The 12,266-nt window shown below is 36.9% G+C and overlaps 1 protein-coding gene across 1 annotated transcript; it reads left to right on the plus strand.

Annotated features, from left to right (window-relative positions):
• Positions 1-3,559: 3,559 nt before the first annotated feature.
• Positions 3,560-11,844, plus strand: LOC117372749 (mixed lineage kinase domain-like protein). The gene is made up of 11 exons (XM_033968590.2): positions 3,560-3,620; positions 6,373-6,822; positions 7,479-7,577; positions 7,752-7,929; positions 8,622-8,722; positions 8,925-9,060; positions 9,140-9,224; positions 9,580-9,722; positions 10,913-10,962; positions 11,130-11,288; positions 11,681-11,844. Exons 2-11 carry the CDS (start codon positions 6,375-6,377, stop codon positions 11,728-11,730), a joined length of 1,449 nt encoding a protein of 482 aa, XP_033824481.1. The 5' UTR covers positions 3,560-3,620; positions 6,373-6,374; the 3' UTR covers positions 11,731-11,844.
• Positions 11,845-12,266: the final 422 nt, after the last annotated feature.

Genomic DNA, 12,266 nt, shown 5'->3' on the forward strand with positions numbered 1-12,266 from the left:
GGCATTACTTTCAACAGCCCTGCTCCGGATTGGCACTTTGGTTGCTACGATATTCGAACTGCGAGCCTCGATCAGCTTCATTTGACTGGAGCTGAAAGCTAAGGGTCACGTTACGCTTTCTTAGTCCACTTCTTTATACAGTCTCTGGCCTTGACTGTGTCTTGGGATCACCACAGAAAACAAAAATTTACCCAATGTTATTTGAATAATTACTCCAAAATGAAAACACATAGTTTATCAAAGGTGGAGTGAATATGCCCCCCCCCCCCCAAAAAAAAAAGTTACTTTTGTAATTTATTGGTCCATGGCCGTGGATTTGTCCTTCACTGTGGTTCTTCTCGAGGTTTCTCTTTTTTCCATTGAGTTTTTGGGAATTTTTCCTGTAGAAGGAAGGTCTTAGGACAGGGGTCGCTCTGAGAAAGTTAGCTTGTTTCCTGTGAATGTTGGTTAATCTGCTTGTATGTTTTTGTCTGTTATTGATCAATTTCTGTTTCATTGTTTGATTTTCTGCCTTGTGAGGCCACTGCTGTTGTATTAGCCTGTAAAGTGTACTTTTTAAAGTGTGTTTACACTGTACTTATTTCTTTCAACTGGAAGCAACATCTTTGATGGGCTTGGAGTAAGAATTGTATGGTGAACTCTATTTAATATATAAAATTTAATTTATATATGTCAATTCATTCTGGAATTTTTTTCCTCTTGCTTTCTGTTTCATTTTAGTGGCACTAACCAAACAGGCTTCACTGTAAACACAAGGGAAAAAGGGTAACAGGAACAACAGGTACTTTTAATATGACACATTTGACTGACTGCTGATGGTGAAAAGAAGGAAGCAAGGAAAGGATTCCTGTAAACCAAGCCCACAGAATAGGGAAAAGCCTGGCTCTGTCCTCAGTCACACATAATTGATTGCCAATGCCTTGGCAACTTGAATCTTTGCTTAAAAATATTAGCTGCAAAATTCAGCAACTGAAATTCAAAATAAAACCTTCAGGGTAAGAAATCCGCCAACATCCAAAATCTGACAGATGATCTTCTTTGGTTTAGATGTGAATGTGGACTCAGTCTTTAACATCTAAACTCCAACCACAAGCACATTTCAAATAGAGCCGCTAAACTGGGCAGTACCTGAAGGACTAAAGAAAACAGTGAGGTGGAAGAGGGACATATGAGGAGCAGTGTGATTGGTCTAACAGGTATCCATGATTCAAACTCTGCCCTTGCAGCCAGGTGTTTGTAATCACACATACTTGGTTACAATCAGGAAAGTCTTTCATAATGTCACCAACTACCACTACTACTACTGAGAATTGCAGAGGGACAGTAGATAATGCTATTAAAACACCATATACACATTTTAGTAGTGAAAAAACATGGTGTTTGGTTTTAATTTAAACTGAACATTTTGTCCAGGCTCTCTAAATGGCTTGCAGGAGGCCACAACAAGAAGATTCCCTGAACACAACATGCATTTCATGTAGACAAGAGAGACGTTCAGGTCAGTTCACATTATACAATCAAAGTACATGGTAAAAATATCTCTTGTAACACTTTACATTCTTCCACAGAGGCATCACCATGTCCATGTACTATGTGGAGACAATCTGGTCATTAATTCAGCAGAGTAAGCGGTGTTTGGATGTGAAGCAATGCAACGATGAACAATGCAAGCATCTCTACAGAAGAGTGGAACAACTTGAATATCTTATACAGTGTTTAAGAGAGCAAAGAGAGGACACATTCTCAGAAGCCACCAAGAATGTGATCAGAGAACTCTGTGAGATTTTAACACATGCGCAAAACCTCCTGGCCAAATACTCAAGCAGGAGTGGGTTAGAAAGATACCTATTTGCCAGAAGTTATGAAGATAAGTTCAAAACAACCAATGAAAGATTAAATGAGGCATATCTATCCCTGACTGTGTGTCTGCAGATTGATGCACAGGCACAAATCAAGCCCACTAATATTTTTGGGGCTGCTGGCTTATTGGTGTTATTGTCTATCACAGCAAGTCTGTTTTTTTGTAGGAAAATTATGAAGTAGGGGGGATTTTACTTGTTTGCCACATACTAACCAAATGGAGGACATGAGGATTGGAACACAACTTGGCCTTACAGACCTTGCATCTGAGAAACGGCGCATGTATAGTGTGTGACGTGCAGTACAGTAGAGTAGCCTGCTGGTTTAAAAAGGTAGGACAACAACTGAGCTCGGTTTGCCAGTGCCTTCACCTGCATATTGACCTTATTCCACCCTGCCCACTTTTACCGTAAATGCTGCTAAACTGTGCTTTTCTTTGTGGTGACACTTCTGGATAATTAATACTTCCAATAATTATTTTGAGAACCGAAACACCAAATTGTAGCATAACTTGACCATCTGTCCAATGTTTTTTGTAATTAAGAATAAATCAGCATTAATAAAAGCTATATTTAACATGTTTACCTAATTATACATGATTTTTAGAGTAAAAAAAAGAAAAAAAAGATGTAAAGATGTGCAATACTTAACCACTGTTATAAACATATAATAAATAATTTAGCTGCAATAGTGTAATATATTTAAATATCAAATACTGTTCTGTGTTATCTTATACCATGGATATTGGATAAGCTAATATTTTCTTTTCTATAACTCTTTAATTAATATATCAGAATCCATAAATCAAATATATAATTTACAGTTTTAGCGACCAGCCTTACACTAGTGCACTATCTCAACCTATGTGTTTAGGTGACATTTATTGTAAGTGGATTATTAATGGAAAATACAGACATGTAATTAAAGGCTATGAAGATCTAGCATTTCCATTATGCTACAATTAATACATTGAAATTAATTATATATATTACAGTCCATAACACCTCTAGAAAAAGAGATTTGGTTGCATCTGGTTACATTGGTTGTGTCTGTTATCAGGTACCATGGGGTGGTAGTAGCTCGTACTCATTCTTTTTTATTACTCCTCCAAAGCCACTCCTGTTCAACAGCCACATCCTGCATTCCAATGAGCCGCTGACCTGTAATCTATGGCCAGCACTGATGGGGGAGGTCGTATGCCATGAAGGAGAGAAGAGAACTATCTAAAGTTCTAAAACCAAGACAAAATCAGTACTAATAAAGACATGACCAACCTGGACCAAAAAACAGGACTAAAGCAGGTCTAAACCAAGTCTTTATAATATATAGGACCAGACACAGAGGGAGGTTGATATGTGGCCCCACTGTGACATCTGTCTCCTCGAGGTGTCAAAGGAGCAATGAATAAAACAGAGGGAGAGCGAGAGCAGGAGAGGGAGGAAGAAGGAGAGGGAGAAGAGAGACAGTAAAACATAGGGAGGAGGGAGAGAAAAGAGAGACAGAAAGAAGGGGGAGAAAGAGAAACAGGGAAGAGATAGCAAGATACAGGGAAAAAAGAGACAGAAGAAGAGACAGAAGGAGTGAGAGGTGAGAGGGGGTGGAGAAGGAAAGAGAGAGAGTAAAAGAGAGGGATAGAAAAGAGAGAGAGGGTAGAGAGAGAGGGGGAGGAACACAGAGAGGAAGAGGAAGCAACAGTCAGAGGAGGGGCTACCACATGGTTTCATTTTGAGCTTTGGTGGAAACAAGATTTCTGACTGCAGGTAAGCACGCTGCCTTTTTCTGTGCTATCATATTTAAAGTGTTTTTGTTAAGCAGAGGGTGTGTCTGCTGCAGTGAGGGTTGCTCCCAATGACACTTCTAACATGTCTCCCTCAGCTGCTCTACTGTGTAAACTAAAATCAGAGCAGAATGTAACAGAACAAGAACAACTCAAATGAATGTAACAGCTTATACATTGCTCATATAGTTTAGATTTAATTTCTGATTAAAAGAGCTAGATTATATTACCCAAATAAACTAATAGCATCCTTGGGTTTTGGAATGATGAGAAATTAGAACCACTGCCATAGTGATTAACATTTTAAAACATATAAAAATAATTTTTTGAAAGGGAAAAAATGTATCACTAAAGGCTATGATTTCTGCTGGGATTTTCTTGACATCATTTTTGCTCAAATACAATGGAAAAGATCTGGTAATTTCAATGTTTGCCATTTTAACAAACAGCAGAACATGCCTCAACAAGTCCCTCCATAGTGCTTTTTGTGATTTGTTGAGCCCAAGACCTGCACTTCAGTCCAACCAGTTGGTACAAAGCTGATATAACATTGATTTGGTTTTACTGGTTATAGCCTATTAGAAAAAGGTGAGGCTTGGTCAAAACTAGGCACTTGCCAAGACTGAGCTAACAGCCCCTCACAGTGCAAACATAGACTTATGCCGAGGCAAACTCTAAGTGGAGATTTGATTTATTCAACATTATTTTATTACATTTTGAATTAAAATGAAATAAACACAGAAACATTGCCATAGGTTCATACATAAAACATATTATCTTGGTTGATTTGCTGATTAATCAAATGTTAAATGTTATTTTATCTTAAGTTGTAATCATATTGCTAGCTAGCCTGTATTAGTGCAGCTTCAGTCAATAGATCTGTTCAATTACCTTTCTTATATTTCTGACCTTAATTACTGTAAACTAAATCCGTACTTTCAACTTTGAATTATTTATGAGTGGACTTCTCTCTCTTAAAAAGGATTCAATTACACAGGTCATTCATGTCATCCACATGTCAGGGACAAAGTGGAAGTTGATAGTTTGTAGCGTCAGCTCTGGTGGTCATTATCCTTAAATTTATAGAAGTAACCTTCAGTTACTGTCCATTTACTGTGTTTGAACAAGGTTGACCAAGAGTTATTTGGTAATTAGTACTAGAAGTACACAATACAACAGTCACCATTTTAAATACAGTTTCCTAACACCTTCCCATTCAATTTTGAAATGTTAAAGTAAATATTAAAGTATTCAGTATAAAAAAACACACATAAAAACACATTTCCTCTCAGATTTCCAGGCTTGTTCACAGCCATTAGCTGCAGAATGCACATGTGTTTTTAACATTCCAACACTTTTAAAGCAACACTGTGTAATTTTCTGGAGATGGCACATTACCTGCATTAGAAATAGAAATTACCTGCGATAGAAATAGAAACAACATCAGGTTTACAAGCCCATTCAGATTAAAGACACTTTTTTTTCTTAAATTTTTTTCGTTTCTATGTTTCTCAGTGCAATAAAAACATCCAAAATGAAGAAGTCTACTTCAGTGATGGAGGTTTCATTTTTTCTATGTACTTTTAGCACTTTGCTGTGTTGTTCCAATATTTTGGTGCATATTACTGCCAACAAATAATTCATTTCTTTTGAACCAGTAACTGAGTGAGAGGTTTTGGCTGTCATAGACAAAGAGATCTTTTCTACCTTGACACATCATTTCTGAAAAGAAATAAGGAAATATTGGCAATCCCTCTAACTTGTTTGATAAATCTGAGAATTGATTGGAGAATTCCCAAATGACTGAATATTTAAATCTGGTGACACAATTACAGACCAATTAGCATTTTGTCGGTTTTCTATAAGATGTTAGAGAAGATTGTAACAAATCAACTCATGTCATTCTTACATTCCAGTGACACTGCATCCTCTGCAGTTTGGGTTCTGCCTTCAGTATTCTGAATCTACTACACTATGATGTCATTATACAAAGACTATATGAGCTACATTTTGAGGAAACAACATTACAGTGGTTTAACACTGTGTAATAATCAACAATCAAAAATCATTTTAATATTGAAAACAGGCAGCCCAGAAGGATCAATACTTAGTCCACTACTTTTCACACTCAAAGTTAATCACTTATCAAATACCTGTGCTGGCATCCAAATGTACTCAGACAATGCTGTTGTGTATGTGTGTGGCAAATCTATGGAAGCCATTACTGCTCTGCTTCAACACAGACATCTAAAAGCTGTAGCAGTATGGCTTCAAATCTCTGGATTTACTCTTAATGTCAAAAAAACTGTGCGAGTTTTCTTGTATGTTGTTTGTCTTGTATGTTGTTTTCTTGTATTTAATGATTTTTTTTCCCATATCAGTTGTATCACCTGCTGGTCTCAGGCAACAGCATCTACAATTAAGGCACTGAGAATTATTTAAAATAAGGCAATCAAAATAGCGCTGAGCTGAAACTGGACCTTGACTGGGGTGGTTTTAAACATGAACTTAAATGGATCTTAAAGAGAAGTCAGACATGTAATCACTGAAAATTTTTTGCTTTTTCGTAAAAGCCCCTGAGGGACGAATATTGCAAATGAACCTTGGCTATAAATGCTGTAGTATGTTACATATCTAATGTACATACTTGTCACTATCAAATGAATACATAAATAAATAAATATTCATGACTTAGTGGTGGATACCTAACCATTGTTATTCGTATGTCTGTATAGCCATGGAGTTCATCGAGCCTATACTATCCATTGCGTCCACAATCTATAACCTGGTTGAGAACGTCAAAGCCAACAAGAAGCGCTGTCATCGTGTGGCAGAGAGAGTGAAATCTTTGACGGCTCTGTTGCAGTCTGCGCAGAAGAGAAAAGCTGTCCTTAAATCTGAAGAGGTAGAAAAAGTGCTTCGGGAGCTGAGTATCACCTTGACATCGGCACGGCATCTGATTGAAAAGTACACAGAGGCCAGTTGGGTCCAGCGTGTTCTGAAGTCGGGTAGCCACAATGATGAATTTACCACAGTAAACGAGCGACTCAACGATGCTTTCCAAGTCCTGTCGGGGGCGTTGCAGGTGGAGCACAGTGACATGATCTATGAAGTGTTCAAGATAAGCAACAGACAAAGGCAAGATGAGATGGACTCACGGGACGATGATGCAGAAGTCAAGAAATGTAAGGGCTTTGTGGAAATAAGCATCTCCATATAAATGTTAAATTAGTAAGCTAATATTCAGTTCAAGCGCATGTACACCTAACTAGGCCTATGATTGTTAAATAACAGTATTCCACTTTACTGATACTTGACGTAATATCCACAGTTACCATGTTGGCTCATTGCATTAGTCATTAGGAAACACAGCCCAGATTGAAAATTTTTAGATGCATAGACTAAAATGTTGAGAATAAAAAAGGAAAAACACAAAATAGATTGAAACAATTTAAACAACACATTTTATGGGGTCTGTGAAGAATACAAGTGTTCATGGTCCCATTAAAAAAATGTAATGTTATGAGGGACTTGTTTAACTGCTCCAATCAACTCACCTATTGTAGTTCCAACTACCGGTAAGTTAGTTCTTCATGGTCAGATTGTGTTTAAACAAAGCTTACAATCAAGTCTAACTTGAGTAACAGAGCTTCAGAAAGAGTAGTGCCTCCAGTTAGCTTAACCCTCCCAAGGGATGCTCATGACATCGCTTGAAAGGTATCAATAGTTTCTGGTGGCAAACATAGTAATAATGTTAACAATGGTACTAATAAAAACTTTTTCACTAAAACCTTGTATCAGGCATTTATAAAATGATCATTCAGCATTTCCTGTTCCACAGTGCTACTGAGCTACGTGCAAATGCAGCAGGACAAGATGGATACCATGATGAGGGAGTTTGAGGAAGTTAAAACCAATGTAGCCACGATGATGGGCATATGTGAGTATTGCATCGCCAAGCAAAACACAAACATGTATATGAATCAGTTATCAGTTATCTCCCAGTGAGGGACACAAAATCACTCAAAAGAGGAAGCAAATGTCTCGGACTAAAAGCAGAAGTAGCCTGTTGCTTAATATGCTCTAATATGCTCTCTATGCTCTATTATTGCAGTGAACAAACCCAGTGCCACAAATGAGGAGATCCGGAAAATCAAACCAGAGGAGCTCAAGTATGATTTTCCTCAAAGGCCCTTCATGGTGACCTCCACCTCTGAAGTTTACAAAGGAGAGTACCACGGCTTCACTGTGGCCATCAAACGCTTTACCGACCAGGCAGACACCAGCCTCAGGTCTGTCGTGTCTGTAAAAGAGTAGTCTGTAAAAGAAAAGACCATACACGTGACATATATCCATTTTTTTTGCTGAATAATTGTATAAAAGGATTGATAGCACACTCTACATGCATTTTATCTACACATTAATTACATAAGCTTTTAAATGTTTTTTTTGTTTTTTTTTGTTGGAGAAATCCATAACTATATTTAGATATATGCTTTGGCCTAGCCCAGTATTTTTTTCTGCACTCTGAATTCAGCACAATCGAGTTCATGTCAGTAGGGATCTTGATGTTAAAACCACATGTGATATTATTTGCATTATTAGCCACAGCTAACCGCTCTAGCTTGGCAAAAAGCAGTAGAGATATGGGGCAAAAAGCAGTGGAGATGGGAAACAACCTTGTCTGTTACCTCATATCAAAACAAAGAGGCAGTCACAGTACACAATTTGTAAGCACTGAAAAAATAAAGAGCATTATTATAAATTAAGTTAACTTAATTCACACTAAACACTCCAACCTGGGCCAAAATTATGTTTCTTTTAAAACAGATATGCCAAATCTGCTCTGTTGACAAAATGGTTCTACATCATCAGTTTCAACATATTCTGTCTGCCTGCTGAAAGATTACAAAACAATACAGCACCTTTTCTTCACTTTTGCTTTGTTTTTCTCCTTTTACCTTCCTATATTATTCCTATTTAGTGAGATCAATACAATTTTTAACAAGGAGGTTCAAACCATGAAGCACTTTGAGTCACCCAACATCCTCCGAATGTTTGGCATGTGTATCAGGAATGAACAAGGTAAAAAATTGCCAAGAATTTTCTTCTTGCATTTATCTGTTTTATTGTCAGATAGTATGGTCATATAAATATTTTGCCATTCTTATTTGCATTTTGATAAGACTTATTTTTCCATTTTCTGCCACTTCAGTAAAAAGAGTAAATGTGAATGGAACAATAATATTTATCACCTCATTGTATGTTGTTTTGGGTTACTGTTTAGGCCCAAACCCAGAGTACCTGATCATCATGGAATACTGTGAGAAGGGCAGTCTCAGGGAAGTCCTAGACTCAGACTGTAAATTGTCCTGGATCAGAAAAGTGCGCATGTGTCTGGATGCAGCTCAGGGATTATACAGGTGAGTGCATGGGAAAAAATAGTTGGCATATACATTGGAGTTTAGGTTGAGTGTTATGTTTTACTAATATATTTGATAGGTTACATCAAACTGAAGCCAAATCAAAGGTCCATGGATGCATCAACAGCAGCAAGTTTCTTGTGGCTGAAGGCTATAGAGTGAAGGTACAAAAAAACTACAAAAATAAAATCAACTGGTAACACAAAACATTACAGTTAGTAGACACCAGGGATATCTATAATGTGATGATGTCATAGCCTACTATAAAGTACTTCCCTGACAAGCTAGTCCCACCTATTTTCAGTTTGAATGCAAGAATGTCTGAAACCAGATCATAAAGGGCATCAGAAAGCCATTTTGGGACAAGTGAATTGTCACGTCTATGGCCCCTGATTTTTTTTTTTTTTTTTTAACAAAGGACCCATAAAACTAACATTTGTGTGTTTACAGTGTGATTGCAGTAATATGGCAGTACTTGTAGTATGTTAGTGCAGTCCTAATGTAGTTTTGTTTGTCCAGTTAGGAGGCTTTGAGCTTGCCAGAACAGAGACGTCTCTGAAAAAGGGCAGAGATGACCGAGAGATCCGGTCTCTGTGCTACTCTCCTCCTCAAATGCTCAACAACATCGACTACCTATACAGCAAAGAGTGTGAAGTCTACAGGTCAGACGGCTAAATGTGTTTTGTGTTTTTATGGATTCTTTATGTAAATAAAGAGGACCTATTGTTCTTTTGTCAGCTTTATAGCTATAATTATGTTATAATATGAATATTTTAAATTGCGATATTGTCGTAATGACTGACAGGGGGGCCAAAGATTCAGAACTCAGGTGAAAAGTGTAACAATTTTTATTTACAGATAAAGTTATGCAAACGAAGGTTGATGGAGCAGACTGTTGAGAGTGGAGTCACGTGCAGTAGTCTTCGAGCAGGTTGTGGTCAGCGGGGTCACTGGTTGAGGTGAACTGAGATGGAGGGTGAGAGGTTTATACCTGTCGTGGAGAGCTGGATCGGAGACAGAAGCACGGTGCAGGTTCAGGGAGCGGAAACACAGGGCAGACTAGGATCTTGACAGATATTCATCTAAAATATTATTAAGTCTTAGATATTAATCTAAGACTTAATAAAAGAAACGAGTCCACTGACGTTGCTGTAAATATCATCATAGCAAAGATTCGGCACCTCCATTGGATAGCTGCAGATCAATCTAGCGAGCAGCAGATTCTTTCATTTGTGCCAAAATGACTACGCAACATTGCCAAATCCTGCACATATCACTGATTAGGAAAATAAAATTGGACAACGAAGTAAGTAGAGCCCAGTGGGTGTATGTCAGTGGTGGTGAAACGAAGATTGATCGGTAATATGGTGTCTTGAAAATAAGTGATTAAAGATCGCTTGAACAGGCACGAATCACTCCAAATACAACAGTGAGGAGAAACAACTACAACATGGTTAAAAGGTCTAAATGTCGATTTTGCATAATAGGTTTGCTTTCAACTTTCTCTCTTGTACGCATGTTACTTGTGTGCTCCAGAAAATAGATAAATTTAAAGCTATACTGTGGCATACTGCAGTTACATACTGCACCTTTAGGATAGGTTTAAAAATCAAGAAATCAATATAGGTTAATCTTCAAGTATATTGGCCCTGTTTACAGAAGCAGAAGTTATTATTGTGAATAACAATAATAATAATAATAATAATAATAATAATAATAATAATAATAATAATAATAATAATACTGTTGGTGTTATTACTATATTCATATTTTGCTACAGTATAAAGCACAGGCAAATTATAAATGATGCATGAATTCACTAAAGAGGTAATACATTTTTGTTGCTTTTTAGTTTTGGCATTGTCATGTGGGAAATTGCTACTCGTCGACATCCTTTTGAAGGTGTGTAAAGATCCTTTCATATTGTCATTTATTAATAAGATACATATACACAGGCCTAATGTATGTTAAGTTAGTTCCTCCTTCACTCCTCTCACTGAGATATACTGTATTTAAAGTAATTTTACTTTCAAAAGTTGAATAGTTGTATTGATTTCTCTATTTTGCAGATCCAGTAACTAAAGCCAAATGGACAAATAAGGAAATACTGCAGAGAGTGGGCAAAGAGAAATACATGGAGCCACTCCCTGACGACTGCCCCAAAGCGCTCGGGGAACTGATCAATGCATGTCGGGCCTACGAGAGCTTCCACAGGCCGTCAGCTGGGGGTACACAAGTTTTTAAACCAGATACCATCCCTTTGTGCTTCCATGTAGCCTCTAGCAAGCTTATGTGCTATTTAATATTTCATTCTATTCAATTTTTTTTGTTAAATCCTACACTCATTTACTCACTTTTTAAGCCACATTATTCAGCATGCTCTACAAATCCATCAATCAATGAATGAATCTGTCAAACTTTTTTAAGTGCTTTTCATACAAACACACACACGCGCGCGCACACACACACACACACACCCACCCACACCCCCACACACCCCCCCCCACACACACACACACCCACACACACACACACACAAACAGTTTCTTTAAAGAAAAATAAACCATTTCTTTCATAATGCTGATTTATATGTTAATGTTATTCTTTAATTATTTTGCAGTATTGGTGGATAAACTGCGCAGTGTGGTGACACAACTACCTCTGGAATAACTGTGATGTTGAGAAAGCAAGCATGTATGTATGTATGTATGTATGTATGTATGCATGTATGTATGTCTATCTATAACAAGAAATCTGTAATGTGTAGACCATTGATAAAAAGTGAAATAAAATAATAAAAAAGTTTACCTTTTGTGTATAGTCATATGAGGCTACATCAATATTGCAAATTGATGTGCTATATATATATATATATATATATATATATATATATATATATATATATATATATATATATATATATATATATATATATATATATATATATATATATATATATATATATATATATATATATATATATAAACAACTATGAGCCACCACAATTAGTACTTAAGAGGCCTATTGCAAGTACTAGGTAGAAAGAACATTTCACAGTCGCCTATGGCATTGATATTTTGCATCTGTGCATCTGTGCTATGAACTGACAAAGAGATAAAAACATGGGGCAGTAGTTTTAAGGTAGGTGAATGTTGGATGGTTTGTTGTAACTTGTTATCTATATTTATTACTCTAGAAATTTGTAT

The sequence above is a fragment of the Periophthalmus magnuspinnatus genome, chromosome 6, assembly GCF_009829125.3.
Source record: "Periophthalmus magnuspinnatus isolate fPerMag1 chromosome 6, fPerMag1.2.pri, whole genome shotgun sequence".
In the NCBI taxonomy this organism is placed as follows: domain Eukaryota; kingdom Metazoa; phylum Chordata; class Actinopteri; order Gobiiformes; family Gobiidae; genus Periophthalmus; species Periophthalmus magnuspinnatus.

Coding starts and splice junctions, on each gene's coding strand:
- LOC117372749 (XM_033968590.2), top strand. CDS start 6,375: ATGGAGTTCATCGAGCCTATACTATCCATTGCGTCCACAATCTATAAC. Junction 7,578..7,751: donor AGCCACGATGATGGGCATAT/GTGAGTATTGCA, acceptor CTATTATTGCAG/TGAACAAACCCAGTGCCACA. Junction 11,289..11,680: donor CCACAGGCCGTCAGCTGGGG/GTACACAAGTTT, acceptor ATTATTTTGCAG/TATTGGTGGATAAACTGCGC.